At 38.1% G+C, this 18,522-nt stretch overlaps 1 protein-coding gene across 7 annotated transcripts in view; it reads right to left on the reverse strand.

Moving 5' to 3' along the window:
* The window catches only part of SUPT3H (SPT3 homolog, SAGA and STAGA complex component), a 574,965-nt gene that overhangs the window by 126,600 nt on the left and 429,843 nt on the right, over positions 1-18,522 (reverse strand). For all 7 annotated transcript variants that reach the window (XM_082733219.1, XM_082733218.1, XM_082733217.1 and 4 more), the window contains 3 exons: positions 10,055-10,130; positions 5,026-5,138; positions 3,809-3,916 (listed from right to left, as the gene is read on the reverse strand). In XM_082733219.1, the coding sequence (XP_082589345.1) occupies positions 3,809-3,916; positions 5,026-5,138; positions 10,055-10,130 (297 nt within the window). The remainder of the gene's footprint in view (positions 1-3,808; positions 3,917-5,025; positions 5,139-10,054; positions 10,131-18,522) is intronic.

Raw genomic sequence — 18,522 nt, forward strand, 5'->3', positions numbered from 1 at the left:
CCAGTAACATTTCTTCTTTTTTTTAATTAATTAATTTATTTTCAGAAAACAGTATTCATTATTTTTTCACCATACCCAGTGCACCATGCAATCCATGCCCTCTATAATACCCACCACCTGGTACCCCAACCTCCCACCCCCCCACCACTTCAAGCCCCTAAGACTGTTTTTCAGAGTCCATAGTCTCTCATGATTCTTTTATAGGTCAAGCTGCCTCAAATTCCTTCAACCACTTCTTATAAGACATGTTTTCAGGTTTCTTCACCCTCTAATCACTCTCCTTCAGACATTCTCTACTGTGTCAAAGTCCATCCTCTAGGATGGTGCCTAAACACTAAATAAGACAAACAACAATAACAACAACAACCTTTTTCTTATTAGTAACATCACAATATTGGCTCCTAAGAAATTTACAGGCCAATAAAAGTCTGTCAATCTTTTCATACATGGTATTATTAATCGACATTTTCCTTATCCTACCAACTATACTAAACCATACTATCTGCTGGCCTACACTTCTCTATGATGTATTTGTATTTAAAAAAAAAAACTGTGCTAAACTTTTGTAAAATATTTGGCTGAAATGCACATATTGGTTTCAAAAGTATATCTGTATGTTGTTCTTTTGGGAAATGTATTATTTATTTAAAGTTAAAAGTGAACATGTTTAAGGAAAGCTGGTAAAGCACATATTGGAACTCTGTAATATCTCTGCAATGGCTCTGTAAATCTAAAAATTATTTTTAAATAAAATGTTTTTTAAAGGAAAAAAGTATTGCTTTGATTGTCCTGCCTAGGAACATTATTAAAAATAAGAAATAACCCTAATTTGGCATGGATTATTTTTAGAAAAAAACAAGATAATTCCTAGAGATCATGCTTCCTATGCATAAACCATATATTAGAAAAAAACTTTTTTTAATTAACTCCAGTTGGGGCACCTGGGTGATGGTAGTTGATTAAGCATCTGACTCCTGGTTTTGGCTCACATAGTGATCTCAGAGTCCTGGGATCAAGCCCTGTGTCAGGCTCCATGCCTAGTGTGGAGTCTGCTTGGGATTCTCTCTTTCCCTTTTCATCTGCACCCTTACCACCAAACATTCTCACTCTTTCTCTCTCTCAAATAAACATATAAATCTTTAACAAAAATTACCTTTAATTAATATTATACCTGCTAATCTGAGAACCCAAGCTTAACTAGCTTGGTTTCTCATAAGTTTAGCTCTCAAAAACGACAGTCATTGAAAGAGAATGTATTGTGTATTAGCTCCATGTCTTGAGAGCTCCTGATTCCAGATCCATTGTACATAGCCCCTTCCTTTAGATCTTCTAAAACATTTGAACTCATCAACCTTTAGAAGCCAAGAAATCTTCAACTCTTCCTTAGGCTCCTTAAGAGCCTAAGACTCAATTTTCCAATCTGACTGCCTCTTCCTCCTCAACAAAACCTTTGCTTGAATATTTAAATCAGAGTTTTGCTTCTCCTTTGTACAGCTATGCCTATGCTGCCTCTGAAGCCTAGAGCATTCTCTCCACTTTTACCATCTCATCAAAGTCCCGGCTTCCTTCAATGCCAGTGTCCTTACTCAAGTTCTTTGTTGTTGGGGCTTGTTTTTACCTCTGCACTTCTGGTCTATACCACTCATTTGGAAATTAGCATATAAATAATCTTGAATTGTCAGTTTTTTGCTTGTTTTTCCTTGTTTTCCAGAATGTTCTATCTCCCTGAATATAGATCACACCAGTCTTTGGAGTCCCCCATTTGTGCCCAATTTGGTAAGGCCCTTAAAAAGGGCCCTTGACATTGGTTGCTGGTTTGTAATGTCCATTAGTAAGAATCCTACTTTACAGTGGCCATTCCATGTTTTGTCAGGTAGTAAAGGGCAGGAAGATTTCCAGTCCCTCTGAATGTTCATTTTGACCACCAGTCGCATAGGAGGAGGGGTGTCTGGAAGGCCAGGGAAACGCTGCGGCTTTGCTAACATATTTAGTTGGGATGCTTTCCGACACTCCTGTCCCGCCTCCCAGAGAGCCCGGGAAACCCAGCACACACAGGCCATTTTTCTTAACTGCTGGGGAGCTGGGAGCTGCAGCTGTGGTTGCTGAGCAGTTGCCCAGGGCAGCTTGGCCACCCTGGAGAACCAAGAAAGGAGGGGAATAAAGAGTTTTCCTAGCCATGCAAGCAATTCCTTGAATGTTAAGGGAAAACTAGGCTTGTTATGTTCACTGTAAATTTCTTCAATTAGAAATGTTACAACAAATTTGTCTGATGTTAATGAAAAGCATACTTATACACATATTCATAGGGTGAACATGTACCAAAGATATTTTTAAAGGGTGTTCTTTGACATCGTAATTTGGGTTTGTAACATAAAGAAAACAAAGTGTTTAATCAACTGGGTAAAGCTTTAGGGACTTATAAAGCATGATGATTGATAATGATGTATGATCTTTTCTAGGAAAAAAAAATGGATTTTAATGGGCATAAACATTTTAATTTCTACTTGGGTTCCAAGCCAATCTGATTCTCCAAGGGGCACAAAAAGATGTCAAACTTTTGGAGATAAAATATATTGTTTATATCTTTATATATTTTCTAAGTATCCTAGAGCAGAGGTACTTAAATTTGGGGTCCATCCCAGACTGTTTAGATCCAGAGAATGATTTCAGAGGGTCTCCGAACATCCTGTAATTTTTTTCTTAAAGATTTTATTTATTTATTTGACACAGAGAGATCACAAATAGGCAGAGAGACAGGCAGAAAGAGAGGAGGAAGCAGGCTCCCCACTGAGCAGAGAGCCCGATACGGGGCTTGATCCCAGGACCCTGGGATTATGACATGAGCCAAAGGCAGAGGCTTTAACCGACTGAGCCACCCAGGTAGCCCAACATCCTGAAATTGTATGCAAAATTTGTGAATGTGTTTATGAGAGAGGATTTATAGTTTTGGTCAGCTTCTCAAAGGGGCTTGGACATTTTCAGGTTATACATTTTACCCAGCTTGATCTAAAGCTCACCTGACAATTACACATGGAGATGTTAAGCTAACCTCCTTGCTGCCTTCTCTCTGGTTATTAGATGAAATTAGTGTGTAAGCCAGGAAAAAAAGTCAAATATCAGCAAATTCATTCAATAGGTGATACTACATTTCTAGTTTGTAGGTACATGCAGCTCACAGACAAGCTCATACTACAAGTGGTACACAGTTATTGCATAATCCCTTAAAGTTGGCAAGATGACTTTATTGCCCCCCACCCCCTGGTGGAGGTCCCAATAACATAAATGCGATCAGAAAGAATGTGACCCTCACATGATAGGGCCAGTATGGGCACAGAGAATAAATGGAGCCATGCTTTTTTAAACCATGTTTGGAGATGGATCAATAACTGGGAAATAAAATGATGAGTAATTGTCAGGAGTTATTAGGGCATGAATAATAATGATTCTCTTGTCTTTGAGGTACAAAGAAATAAAGACCTATTATCAACACTGTTCAGCTGTCTGAATCAGTTTTTCACCTCCCATGGAAATGAGGCATGCTCTCCAACTATTCCTTTTTTACTGAAGGGCTAGGGAAGCTAAATAAGGTAAGAAATAGGTGAAAAAAAAAATAACTGTATTAAGTGGATTGTTAAGGTGAGGAACATAGTCGGTGCTCAGGAAGTATTTGTTTGGATGTTGAGCATGTTAAGACTCCTGATTGAAGGCTATACATTCCTACATCGCCTTTTCCAAAGAACTACTAATGTAAACACCAGACCCAAGAAAAATCCATGGAGGCATCAAAGACAGATTTTCTGCTACTCACCTCAGCAGAGTTGTGATACTGAATGAACGTTGCTGAAATGGCATGGCTGAAGGGATCTCCTGCCTTGGTTACCATATCCTGCCTCACAAGAAGAGCCAGGTCCACTAACTAGAAGATCAGAGTAATGGAAATAAAGTCAACAGAGCTGGAAATAATCAATTAGCAATGTTACTGAAGTGGCAGAACTAGAAGCAAGACATTCCAAATGTTATTGATGATACAGCCCATCTGAAAATCTGTGTTGTGGACACGAGCATATGCTTTTGTTGGTAAGCAGACCTTCCCATGAATATAAACAATATATTCTGACTTTCTAGGGGAGGGATTCTCAAAGTTTAATTAATAACCACTAGTGAAGTGTTTTAAAATATAGGTTTTAGGGCGCCTGGGTGGCACAGTGGGTTAAGCCGCTGCCTTAGGCTCAGGTCATGGTCTCGCTGCCTACTTGTGATCTCTGTCTGTCAAATAAATAAATAAATAAAATCTTATATATATATAAGTTTTAGTGCTTTAGACCCCAAGATTCTAATTCAATAAGTATGCTCTGGGTTACATTTTCAACAAGAAGCAAGGAGAAGCTGACGCTTGTGGTCAGAGGACTGTGCTTTGAGACGCTGTCAGAGAGCAGCGATTCTAGACTTGGGTTTTGGTAAGCACTCAGTAGGTTGTACATAGCAAGAAAGGTATTTTTCAAAGTTCAAAAACAAACTCTAAGCAAGGCAGAGGGGTACTGAGAAGTCAATGTTGAGAAAAAGTATGTGGGGATTCCATTTTTGGTTAGGATTGAGTTGCAAGCAACAGTCACTTTCACGCTAACACCCGCCAGGGCTGAGGATACAAGGAAACATAACTAAATTAAATTCCGGAAAACTTAAGATTGTCATTGGATAAAACTCATGGCTGTCCTCATTCCTGGTAGAGTAGCAGGTGGGGGAATTTTGATCATGGACAGGGGTAAGAAGAAAGGGACACCTGGGTGGCTCAGGAGGTAAGTGTTTGCTTTTAGCTCAGGTCATGATGCCAGGGTTCTGGGATCGAGTCCCGCATTGGGCTCCTTGCTCAGTGGGGAGCCTGTTTTTCCCTCTGCCTGCTGCTCCCCCTGCTTATGCTCTCTGTCCCCTGCTCGCTCTCTGACAAATAAATAAATAAAATCTTTCAAAAAAAGGGAAAGAAAGTGGTCATGTATGGCCTGCTATAACACATATTATCATTCTTACCTGTGCCACAGTTTCATACGCTAAATATGCTAAAATTTCCATTGCGACAACATTGGGTTTTATCTCCATACTGCTGCAGTCCAACCAGTCTCGAAATTTGGAGGCCTTTTTGGCTAGCCGTCAAAAACAAAACAAAACAAAACAAAACCCAAATATGGAAAATTTAGTTTTTGGAGTGTTTTAATACTGCATATTACCATCACAAAATGAAAAATAAGTCTTTTGAAAATTGCCTTTGAAAAATAATGCATATAAAATGCCATGTTTTTGAGTTTTATTAGTGTCGAGATATTCAAGCCCCAAGAAATTTCTTATGCATTTGGGTCTTTGATTTTGTATCTGTGCTACATAACACGGTCTATACTAAATGACTTAATATTCAGCACTTCTCACTGTATCTGAGTAAGTTACCATTGGCCATAGCTTAGGTTTTAACAATAGTCAGAAGGGTTGGTTGATATAACTTTAATTTATTCTGGTGGGAAGGAATTCCTGCAAGAAAGAACCTATGGTGGAGAAAGAACATACAGAAATTGTATTTGCAATATATTGCCCAATGTGTCTATTGCCAGAATAGGTTCAAAATCACATATTTAGAATACGATAAGAAAAACCTAGTCCTGCAGTTACATTTTCCTGACTACAAAGATGTCCAAATTCCTAAGCCAGACTCTCAGAACCCTCCAGACTGATTTCAACCTGTATTCCTATTACTGCCTCCTGAAATGCTACCTGGCTTTGAGTCTAGTTCTCTCTTAGTTCAGCCCTGCTCCTTGCCCTCCAGAGAATGCCATCCTACCTCTCTTCCTCATTCACAGGAATCCTGCCTGTCCCATGTACTTCCCCACACTAGGCATTCACTGAACTCTTGTATCATCAGATAGCCTTTCATGTCTGCTTATAATTTCTCGAACCATGTTAGAAACACCATGCATTATGTCTCTAACAGTACCAAGCGCAGGTGGAATCTTCCGGTATATCTTTCCAAAATGCCACAGTGCTAAACAGAGTCTAACTGCATGGAGGGCCTTTATTAGATACTAATAATCTAACTAGTAATCCACAGGGAAGAGGTTGATGATAAAGATTTTGTCATATCTAAAATATAATAATCTTTTAAAAAATCCACTGATTATTCTTTTGGTTAATCCAGTCCCACGGGTCTATTAAAAGACTTCACGGTCACTCAAAGCATGATATTTTGATCCTTATAGATGTGGTCTTCATGGATTTCATGTACAGAAGAGTTTGTTTGTTTTTTTTTTTTCTCCCAATAAATCACAGAAGACTTGAAGTCTTGCTATGGAAGTGCATGTCCAAGCTGTCAACTGTGGCAGAATTATGATAATCCTCTTAAAGCTATCTCCCTAAAGTAACCAATCTTCCACATACTCTCTGACAGGCAACATTCCATCTAACTAGTCAGCTGCATTAGCTCACAAACACTTGTTCAACATCTGTGGAATACTTCTGAAGTCAAAGTTAATAGGCGGCAATTTGGCAAGATCAATAAAATGTACCTTATTCACTTCTCCCTTAGACAGGTTGTTAAGAACACAGAAACAAGGTATTTTGTAACTATGCACTAAACGATTTATTTGAAAAGAGAGGGAAAGGATAGTTCTTAGTATTCTGTAGGATCTGTCCACCCAAACAACAGAACTGGTAGCTCCCTCATGAGATGTTAAGAACTGAGAATACAGGATAGGACCAGCTGTCCACCACTGTATCCCCAGCACCTAGAATACTGCCTGGCATCAGCAGTCTCTCAATAAATATTTCCAGAAAAAAAAAAAAGAATGAATAGATGAATGAAAGCTACTTCTTTAATAAAAGGGTAGGGTCTCAACTATTCAGTAGCAGGAAAGTTATACAGAGGGTCCCATAAAACCACTGTGAGTTACTGCTATTCCAGCAACAGGTGAACATTCCCTGAGATAATTCCCTGTCACCTGCAGAAAGCTGGCTTCAGAGACAGACCTTCCCACAGTATTGCTCGTTTCAGCAAATAAGGCACAGGCGCTCCTACACGACAGTAGGTTTCCATCGAGATGTAGGGGCACCAGAATGAATGAGTTCCTTCATCTTTACCGCTCTTCTCAATGTATCAGGAGGAAGGATAATCAGGGAAATTTTTTTTCTCATCATTGACCGTTAGTAAAATCTAAGTTTCTCTCAATATCCAATTCTCACATGTCTGGATACTATCTCACTATTTCTACCTCATCCCTCTCACCCGTCTTTCTATTCCTGATCCTTCCCTCAGGCCCTCCGTAATGCTCATTCTACTCTGAAGAAATTCTTCCATGACTTCAATCTCTTCAAAATTACTGCTATTTGGATTAATCGCAAATACTCTTTCTCAGAGGGCATGGTTTTCCCTGGAGTCTTTTATGGTAGAGGTTCCTTATTTCTTTCCTTCAGTACGTATTTATTGACCAGTCATTGACTGCCAACCTGTTTATTTCCCCATATACCAGAGGGCTTGGGGGTCACATCTTCTTCTCTTAGTTTCTCCCACAAGGAACATACAGGACATGTGGACAGAGACAACAGAGGCTAAAAAACAATGATATCCTGTTTTAACAAATAACTAATAGCCCACAATTTCCTACCCAACTGAACTACCATTTAAGTATGAGGGCAAAATAAAGCATTTTTAAGACAAAAATGAATGCTTTAAGCACTTACAGAGCCTTGGAAAAAACAAAATTAGGCTGACAAGGCATGTTTACTAATTACCAAGTTAAAAAAAATTAAAGTCAAAGACACATATTAAAAAAATTAAGGATAGCAACTAAAATAATAGAACTAAAATATACACTATACAAACTGGTTGAGGAAAAATGGAATGAAGAAAATCCAATTAATCCAACAGAACAATGAAGAGGAGGAGGAAAAGCAAATAAAAAAGGCACAGTAAATTTAAAACACCAAGACCAAAAGCTAAAAACAACAACAACAACAAAAAGCCCCCAAAAGACAGCACATTTAAACCCAATGTATAAGTAACTGAACAGACATAAATTAAAATCATCAATTAAAATACAAAAAGACTCTCAGATTAACTAAAAAAGAAAATCTATGTATTTGTTTAAAAAATCCACATAAAAACAAAAGGCTGAAGGAAAAGGCTTGGAAAAAGATTTAGCAATTTATAACTAAATTTAATCTTTGTGAATTAACATGAATATCAGATTTTAAAAAACTTTAAGGGAAATGACTAACTTACATAAATATAAAAACAAAAGTCTGGTGAGTTTGATCAGTATCCCAATTCTACAACTTACCTTCAGTCTATAAAGTCACACACTCATAAATTTTAAAATGCATCAGTAGTCCCAATCAGTGAATGCTATGATCAAATATTTAAGAAGATATATACGGCTGGATCGTCATTCCTATACCCTGGTAATTTATCAGAAGGGGAGAAATGAAAAGAGCCTAACATTCTGACCAGTTATGGGTATTAGTTCTGAATTTGCTGACCTACTTGGATTAAGCATTCCCAACCACAACATTTTGGCATATAAAACAGATTCTGCCACTCGGGTTTCATAATGAAGCATGTATGGGCGTCAGACAAAAAATATTTTTAAATGCCCAAATCTCTCTTCTTTAAAAAAAAAAAGTAAGCATAATATACTGTTTAAACTATAACTATTTTATATAGAAAGGGAAAGTATTAATTTTTAATTTATTACATTTTATTACTGAGTTATAAACAAAAAATTCGTTGTTAAAAATGTGATTTTCGAACACAAGATGTATTAGGACCTTTCAGTGACTACACATTTTAGTGTGAAAACAGCACTTCTGTTCCTTTAAGTGAATTACATTTAAAATATGATTCTAAAAAATAGTTGAATAGCACTAAATGTTACTTTATAAACTGGAGATTTATACTTATAAAAGACTTGAATGCCATCTTTAAACCTAAAAATTACAATACAAAAACCCCTCATTTGCTGAAATTGCCATGATCTGAAGTGTCATTTACTTAATGCTTCACAGATGTATGATGCCAAATTGTTAGTCAGACTGCAAAGTATATTTAGTTAGGAAAAAAGGCTTCCAAAACATGTTTTCCTATATTTTACTGACATTTACATGGGGCACTATTTGAAATGTGTCATTTATTTGCACTTTATGATCTATAAATGAAGCTCTCCTTTTCTTTTTTCAAATCAAATACATTGTGATTATGACCACAGAACAGTTTTCCATTTAAAGATACCATTGTGTCTCCCATCCCTCAGACTAGGGTCATGTGCTTTTCTGTCAGATTTTTCACTGGACTTTTCACCACACTTGCTCTTTGACCTTTCCCCTCAGAGGCTTAGTCATCATTGAACTGTTGTGGTAAGGATGTTCGCTACACAATCGAGCCCACTATTTACCATGAGCCTTTATGCACTTTCAGTAAGCCTCTGTGCAGTGATGGGACAGTCCTAATTTTATCATTAGGTTATTAGTGTTACAAGAGCTGATGAATATTACAGACTGATGAATTTGGCTAACACTGAAAGCTTGTCACAGTAGGGGGTTACAGACAAAAATGGAAGAGACTATTGATACGTTTCCTTGTGGTAATATGAGTATGCATAAATACATGGAAAGCTTGGTATTTATTAATATTGGGGGTTTCTAAATGTCATGACTGTGCTACTAAAGTCCATTAGGGGTCAAGAATGATCAGCCATACTAGTGTCAACAGGATGAAGAAACTGGAAAATAAAATGAGAATGTTAAAGAAAATGGAAGTATTTGGACTAAAAGTAATGCAAATAATTAACATGGCTCTCTGTGTCTTACTTTAAAACTTCTTTAGACTATTCATTACAAAATAGTAGAGTGGGGTAAAATCTTTTGTAGAGTTCCCTACAATGTAGGGGCTATTTCTAAGTTATAGCTATGCATATGTTAAATTCACCCATTTCTAAGGAACGGAGATTGTGCCATACTTTTGTATATCTGTAACACATGATCTCTTAAACATATAATGAAGCAAAATTAAACATTTACTTACAGAAACTTAATTGTCGACTTTCACAGAATTCTGCATATTGGGCGGAATCCATAATTCGAGTTTGTCTTTCTGCTCTCTGATAGATAAAGAGATACACAAACAATATTTCAGAGCAAGTAGACCATTATCTATGTCTTTGTGACTAAAATGCAGAATTGAAATTCCATTTTCCTTTCCTGACTTTACTAAGTAAACAGTTTCGTACTACCATAAAAATCATGAAACTTGAAATTATGATAAATAACAGTAGTTTTGCAACTTGAGTCTTTTGGAAGAGAAGTTTAGAATGCCATTTTCTTCTCTGTTATTGTCATTACAGTGAAAAAACTAAAGGATCTTACTTCTTAGACTGTGTGCCAAATATTCTTAATTGTACCATCCTTTTAGGGGATAATAACAAATCAAACAGAGAAAACCGTTTATCATTATTGCCCAGGTACTAACTTAAAGCTGGGGATTTTCATTGTTAAAGTCAGAGTCAATGAATGGAATCTATCTACTTTCCCTCAGAACATGGAGCCAGAGCTAACAAGTCCATATTTTAAATGGAAAGAAAATAAAGAAAAAGGTAAACACAACACAAAACCTTTCATCTGAGTCCACGTATGATTCACAGTTTAGTATAGTTTCACTCGTGGGTTTTTGATTCAGTATAGCAGATGTTTGCTGCTTCATTGTCCCACAGGAGGTAGGATAATTATAATTCACCCATAGTTCGGTGGGAAAGAATATGACCGCTTCCGCTTCCTTGGCAAGGGAAACATTTTGAAATGAGACAGGCTGGTACTTCTTGGAATGAGATTCTGGCCAGGAACGGAAAAAATTCCCTGAGATTTTAATTTTTTTTCTGCTTTGAAGGACTTTCGGTAAGTTTTCTTTATCATAGTTGTGGATTACATAAGTACAAATAACGTCTGGATATTTTTACATTTTTTTAAACTGAAATTATTCTTTCTTCAGTTTGTTTGATTTGGGTAGTGGTCAACTTAATTCCGATGATATATCTGTTGATAGAATGAATAATGGTACACTAGCTGCTGCTCAGTACAGGAAAGATAGATGGGGTGGTGGGAGTTAAGGTAAAATTTACTAACTCCTGTGGTTTCTTCTAAGACCATTGACTATTTTTCCCTTGCTTCTCTTCTTCTACTCTGTCCCCCCCTTCTTTCCTTCCTAATCTCCTCCTCACCCCATAGATACAAACATGCATGTGTGCTGACATAAACCCAGACTTATTTACCCTCTAGGTTCGAGTATCCTTTTTGAACATGTATCATCTACGTAATTACATAATATACATACATACACTACATAATACACACATATGTGCATGAGGATCCTCTCTGCAGTGTATCTGAAACATTATGTTTCCTAAAGGGTGTATTATTGGGTGAATTTTTATATACTTTGAAGTATTTTTTAAAAGGATTTATTTATTTTAGTGGGGAGGGGCAGAAGGAGAGGGAGAGAGAATCCCAAGCAGACTCCCCAGTGAGCACAGAGCCTGATGTGGGGCTCAACCTCACAACCCCAAGATCAAGACCTGAGCCGAAAACAAGTCAGATACTTAAATGACTACACCACCCAGGCACTCCTACTTAGAAGTATTTTTTGATATGTGAATGCATTATTTAGTTTTGCCCTTTTAAGTGTATTTGATACATAACTCAGTAAGTGTATGCTAATGGACAGCAGCAAGAGAGAATTTTGAACATCAGGAATCAGTTACTGATGTGTTTATTAAAAAAAGGTCCAAGGTTAACAATGTATCATTAATGTGGCTTTGTCTGACTGTATCAGGGATCTCTCAGATTTTTTTTCTAGCTCCTAAAGAATTTCTGACACATGGCAAATGAACAATGAAACCTCCGTGGAATGAACAAATGCTACCATTTTAGTCTGCAATCAGGGCGGACTACCATCACTAATATCACCATAATGTGGCTAGTTCTTGATTATCTATGCATTCCTCTAAGTCTTCTCTGCTGCTCTCCAGCCAGGCAGCCTCATCCCATCCAACACATGCGAAACAGAAAGGACTTAGATAAATATAGAAAAAGAAAATTCATAATGGGACTTTTCTTCCACAAGTTGGACAATTGATATTTGGTTTCTGCATACATGGTTACATGGTTCATGTATCTGAGTAGTATTTCTGGAAATGAAAGTTAGGAAAACTCATCCCAAGAGGTTCAGGCTGTCAGGGTTGCCAGGTTTAATCAAGTGAGGCATTTAGCTAGATGGGAATCCTGAACCACACTTAAAAGACACTGAAGGACTTTCAGTGATCCCAGCTAGCTTCATTCCTTTCAGATGCCCGACTGAGTGTCTATCATCTTTTCTTCATCAAGCATTGTACTTAGGTTTCAATTCCTCTAGCATCCAAATAGTGGAGCCCCGTGAAGCTGGCCCTAGGGCACATGCAGGAAGCCAGTGACTAAGCGTCCAAACAGCAAACGCTCAGGGAAGAGCAGCTGACTTGACAGCAAAGATGCACAGGCATCTACAGAACCAGGCATGTCGGGGCACCCAGGTGGCTCCGTCATCTGGCTCTCAGGGTTGTGAGATCAAGTCCTGTGTTGGGCTCTGTGCTGAGTGTGGAGCCAGCTTAAGATTCCCTCTCCCTCTGCCCCTCCCCCTGCATGTGTATGTGCATACTCTAAAAAAAATAAACAAGAAATAAATCAAAACTACAGAGCCGGAGGGTTCATCTTGTTCAAACCACCTCATTTTAAAGATAAGGAAATTGAGGTTCAGAGAGAAGTGATTTGCCAAAGGTGATCCAAATTAGCATGGAAGTCCAGGACTCTCAGTTCCCAAGTCAGCTTATTTTCATTATGAGAAGCTGTCTTCAACCTACAGTAATGTTTTTACTCCAATATTTTTCTTTGGAATCCTCTAAAGTCTATACATTCCCTACTAAACCGTAACACACGGCCACCATAGTTAATGTGCTCAAAGTGTTCATGGCCAAACAAAATTAAGTAAGGCCCTGGGTCAGCGAAGAAGGCACAACCTGGGGGTAATTAAATGCAGGGTGTTCCAAATGTAACGTAGCTGACAGTGCACAGGTGTGCTGCAAACACATCACAGGTGTGCAAACACACTGTAGCCCCAACCACCTTTCAGGCGCTGCACAAGATTGAGGCAGCAAAACCCCTGGGCTGGTACCTCATGATAAGCTGCCTTGTTCATTTACCTCAGTGTGGCATACACAATTTCATTTTCTGTGTGTGCTCTGACGTAAGCGAGGTTGGGCAGCAGTTCTATGAACACCAGCAACCTTGATTAGTACATGACACAGCGCACGTGTGCTAATCACAGCATGGTCAAATGCACTCAAAATGAGATTAGAGACACGGACTGGCAGTCAAGGATGCTGAGAACAATACAGATATGGTCATCATGCTAATTTCTGTTTACTTCTCTCTCTTCCCCATGAATTATTTCAAATGACCAAAGGAAAGGGACAAAAGTGGCCTTGCAAAAGGATCCAAATCACTCAGCATCTGATTATATTATCTCTAGTCTGTACAATATCACCTCAAAGTTGGGAAAGGCAGGAAATATCTAACCATCATAGGCTCTGTGTTCTTTAAAGATAGTAACTATGTTTTCCTTCTCTAATCTCAGGCCAATTTTTGGCTTGGATTTACCGGGGCCCCAGTAAATGTTGCTGGCCCACTGAATGAGCAGATGGGTAGATGGATGGAGGCAAAAGAAATTAGTATAAATCTTTGTTGTCTGATCTAAAATCAGGAACTGTAATATTTGTAATTAAGTTGTCCAAATTCCACAGATGGCAGGCAGCTTTTTAAAGACAAAAGTCTTTTAAAAAGCTTGGTTCCTATTTCCTGTATTATCCCGATTCCACTTTCCCTTCCGCCTCGATTCAGATCACCCATTCCAGTCCACATGGAAGTGCTCACTGACAGTCCTTTTCTATTCCCGGTACTATAGGAAATCTCTGGAAAAGATGCAAGGGGGAAAATCATAAGCCTCATAGGACAGCACGGTCACAATGACAAGGCTGACAATGCCTATCTATTCTTTTCAGAGAGCAGCATAATAACCTTTTTTTTTTTTTTTAAAGATATTATTTATTTGACAGAGAGAGAGAGAGACAGTGAGAGAGGGAATACAGCAGAGGAAGCGACCCACGGAGCAGGGAGCCTGATGTGGGGCTCAATCCCAGAACCCCGGGATCATGACCTGAGCCAAAGGCAGAAGCTTAACGACTGAGCCACCCGAGCCAAAGGCAGAAGCTTAACGACTGAGCCACCCAGTGCCCCACAATAACCTTTAAAATGAACTGTTTTAACAGCTCCGTTTTACAGTTGAGGACACTGAGATTTCAGAGAAGTAAAAAAAAAAATTTTTTTTAAGACATATAGTTGATAAAGAGGCCAAGCTAATAAATAAAACTTGGATCTAAATGACTTCTCTGAGGTATATCACTGAATAATCAGGGCAAATTAACCACAGCTTCTGTTCATACTGGATGTTCTCAAATTACACAATGGACTGCCACAGGAATGAAAGGTCATCTCTGGACTAGTCATGCTTTTGTATCTGCAAGACCAGTTTGTTTTCTTCTTATCTGTTAATTCTACCCACTCTTTGGTTTCATTAGGTATTAGTACTGCTCTTGGAAACTCATGGTGCACACCCAGAGGCTTTTTAAAAAATTAAACCTTACTAGTATTACAACATAACAAAGTATTACCATATAGGGGCAAGGAAAACTCATTTTTGGAAGAATTATTCCTAAGATTTTCCAAGTACCCAACGATATTATCAAAATTTCATTCGAATAGCTTTCTAAAAAGGTAAGAGAGAATAGTTATGCTAATAGTCATTCATCTCACTACCAAGAAGTTACAGCTTTTTCTGGTTATTGTAAAACAAACTCAGAAGGCAGAATTCCATGCCAGATGAACTCCTTTTTTGGGGGGTCCTACCTAAATGAAAACAGGGAAGGAAATGTCCCAACAGATGCATTACCTAGTGTAATCCGTTTGTTTGTTTGATACCTTGAACACAACAGACTCCTAGTATGGATTTGTTAATTTAAATGTTCAGTACCATGTTTTCATTTCAATTAACATGAAACTGCTTGTGTCTTGGAAAAATACTTTCAGCAGTGACAATCACCATTTGCCTCTATTCCTTCCAGTCTAAGGCCAGATTACTTATGCAGCATACAGTTTCATTTAAATTCTCCACATGCTTTCACTGAAGCATATGTAAAGGTTAGAGAAACTATGTGCTGGCATTATCTCTTGGCGGCTTCTCAAGACACATGACATTTATCTTTCTCCAGCAATACGGAATCACAGAACATAACTTTTAAACCAAAATGAAAGTTTATCTGTCTCACTTCCACCTTGGATTTTTTTTTAAAAAATCTTACTTTGATTACTCTTAGAAGTCCCATGATTGAAATGTGAAGTCCCTTCTGCATGGAAAAGGCAAAATGCCAACAGTAATCTGCCAACGACCTCATGTTAAACAGGAATCGGCTGCTGAAGTCGAAAACCTCTGATGGAGTGGTTGGCGGCAGCATCCAGCAATGTGAAGGCATGCAAATTACGGAATGTGTATACATGTTCATCTATGTCGTGGTTCATCTGCAGAATGATACTAAATAGATCAGTAAACACCACAGACTGCTCAAGAAACTTAGAAACCATATCCCCAGCTCCCTGCAGATAAAGAAGCTGAGGTTAAAGGGTTTACCTGGATTGTTGCAGGGTCATCTTGGTACCCAGGTGTGTGCTCATTCTGCTTGGGGATTGGTCTGTAATTAAGTGGATTCTCCTACCCAAGAGTCAAGTAAGTCTCCCTCCAACCATCTGGTATGTTTTCTTTGCTTCTACACCCAACTACAGGGCTCATCAGTTTGGGCCTGGAGTCCTGCAACCAGTTCCTGGCTGGTTCCTTCCAAATATTTTAACTCTCCCAACCCATCTGGGTATGACAACTTTAAATAAAAATAGAGAGAAAAGGCTATGGCATATAGCAAGACCTTACCATATTGGGGCCTCCTGGAACCCCCCACCCCACTTCCATTCCTCTGCCTCATAAACTTAAACAAATGGCTCTCAGCTGATCACTGCATCAAATTCAAGCTCAAATGCTTGGCTTCCAAATGCAGGCATAATCTGGCTCATTCTCTATAGGCAAGCAGTGTTCTCACCAAACCTAATATCTTCTGTGCTTTACTCAGATCACCCTTTGTCACATCTGCCATGGTGCTACCCTGTGTCCCCCCCCGCCCCCGCCATGACTGTGCTGGCCATCTCCCTCTCCTCCACACTGTATTGAACTCCTTCCCCTTCAGCATAGGTACCACCTCCTTTAGGAAGTTTTCTCTGAAGTTCTCAGGGCACCCTGATTTCTCTTCTGGAACGTTTGTTTTTCTAGATAGATTACACCCCTGTACTTTTCCATGTGTCCTACACTTATATCCCCTTAAAAGTTGTAGTTCTAAGATTATTGACTGAAAAATGCAGTTGAGAACTGGTGTCTTTGTGTCTTGATTTATGATTAAAACATACACACATGTGTGTGTGTGTGTCTGTGCAAATGTCCAGAAGCATGCATGGTATATTTTAATAGTACATATCTCTGGGGTTAGGATCACAGGGAGGTTTTAGTTTTTCACTTTCACATTTCAGTGATGTTTTAACTTGTTCTTAGGTGAATTACATTAAGAAAAAATATTTTTAAAAATAAAAAGAATCTGGGGGCGCCTGGGTGGCTCAGTTGCTTAAGTGGCTGCCTTCAGCTCAGGTCGTGATCTCGGGGTTCTGGGATCGAGTGCAGCCCGTGTCTGGCTCCCCACTCAGCAGGGAGTCTGCCCCTCTCCCAGACCATCCCCTCAAGTTCTCTCTCTCAAATAAATAAATAAAATCTTTTAAAAAGGAGAGAGAGAGAATTCGAAAGTAAAGAAACTCCTTTTGAATTAACTTTGCTTGACCTACAGGAGGTCATTAAATAAATGTCCACACACACAAGTAAGCAAAGCTTTTATCAAGAGGCAGAAAAATCACAGAGAAACAGCACAGGTTTGGATATACATCCTCACAGAGTGAGAGAGTGCTGGCGAGAGACGGGGAAAAGAGAATGTTACTGTATTATTTAGGGAGCCAATGCAATCCTCACTGTTTCTGAATCATACAACTGAATAAAAAGAAAATAAATTTTCTATATCACTGTCTAAAAAAATAAAGCTTTCCATAGGTGCTTATTTGTTCTCACCACATGATTTTTCAAAATAATCAATTTTGTGGGTCCAAGGTATTTAGAATGTATTACAGTAATCATAGGAAGTTCCCTAAAGAAGTAGTTATAGACTCTAGGAGAACATTGAAGGGGTTTAAAGGGAATTTTGTGCTAAAAATAAGTGAGTAATTCCCAGAAAGTACAAAGCAACAGTGATTGAGAAATACATAAAAGGGTATTTGTGATAGTGGTTCATAATAAAGTTGTTTCAAAATATTGAATTTTGGGGGGTCTATAATGGGTCTAGATATATTAATTAATATGAATACAGGAGTTTTTTCTATTATATTCTAAACTATCAAGAACAAGCATGAATTGGTCACATAAGGAAAATACAATTGTTACTTAAATAGTATACTTAAAATTGTTTCAATATCTATTAAAATTTTTTAAATATGAATTTATTAAGCTAGTAGTGGGAAGATTACACACAACAAATTATTTCCTATCCTGGAATAAAATGTGTGCTCTCTAAGGAAAGTATAATTTTTTTCCTTGTAATCTAGTACCACGCAACCACACAATTCCATGTTTAGTTGTAAATCCTCATACAGTGTTAGTACTAATTTTTACTAACGTTTCCCTGAAACTGTAAACATGCTCTGGAATAACTAGGTTGGCAAGTAATGTAAGAAGCTATGTGTGCTTCTACCCAAACTAGTTCTTTAAAGTAATAGAAGAAAACTGACCTCTTTTTTATTTTTCTGATTGAGGATGCTGTAACCCTTTTTTGTGTCTTTTATTTGGCTGCATATTCAAAAGTGCACATACTGAATTAATACATGTAAGCTCTTTAGGTATTCTGAATAACATTCCTAAGCATTCTCATTGGTTTATGTAATATCCAGATGAGTTGACATGGCTTTAGAGTCTAGCAAATATAGGAGGATATAATTAAATATTTTAGTTATTTGGGATAAAATTTTACAAACCTGCCTAGAAAACATACATATAAAGCCACTCCTGCACAAAATGTAGTCCACATTTTCTCTTTAACCTTGAGTTAGAGCTGTGGACCTTTCCATTTTCATTTAGAAAGATCAAATTCTCAAGCAGTTTAACACACATATTGAATGGAGGCTGGCTTCACTTACATAGTGGGAAAATCTGGCACCTTTAAAATAAAATCCTATGGAGGAGGAAGCTTGTCAGTGCAACGTGGCTCTCATTATCCTCTTCAA

Source organism: Mustela nivalis (genome assembly GCF_964662115.1).
Source record: "Mustela nivalis genome assembly, chromosome: 5".
NCBI classification, from domain to species: Eukaryota; Metazoa; Chordata; class Mammalia; order Carnivora; family Mustelidae; genus Mustela; species Mustela nivalis.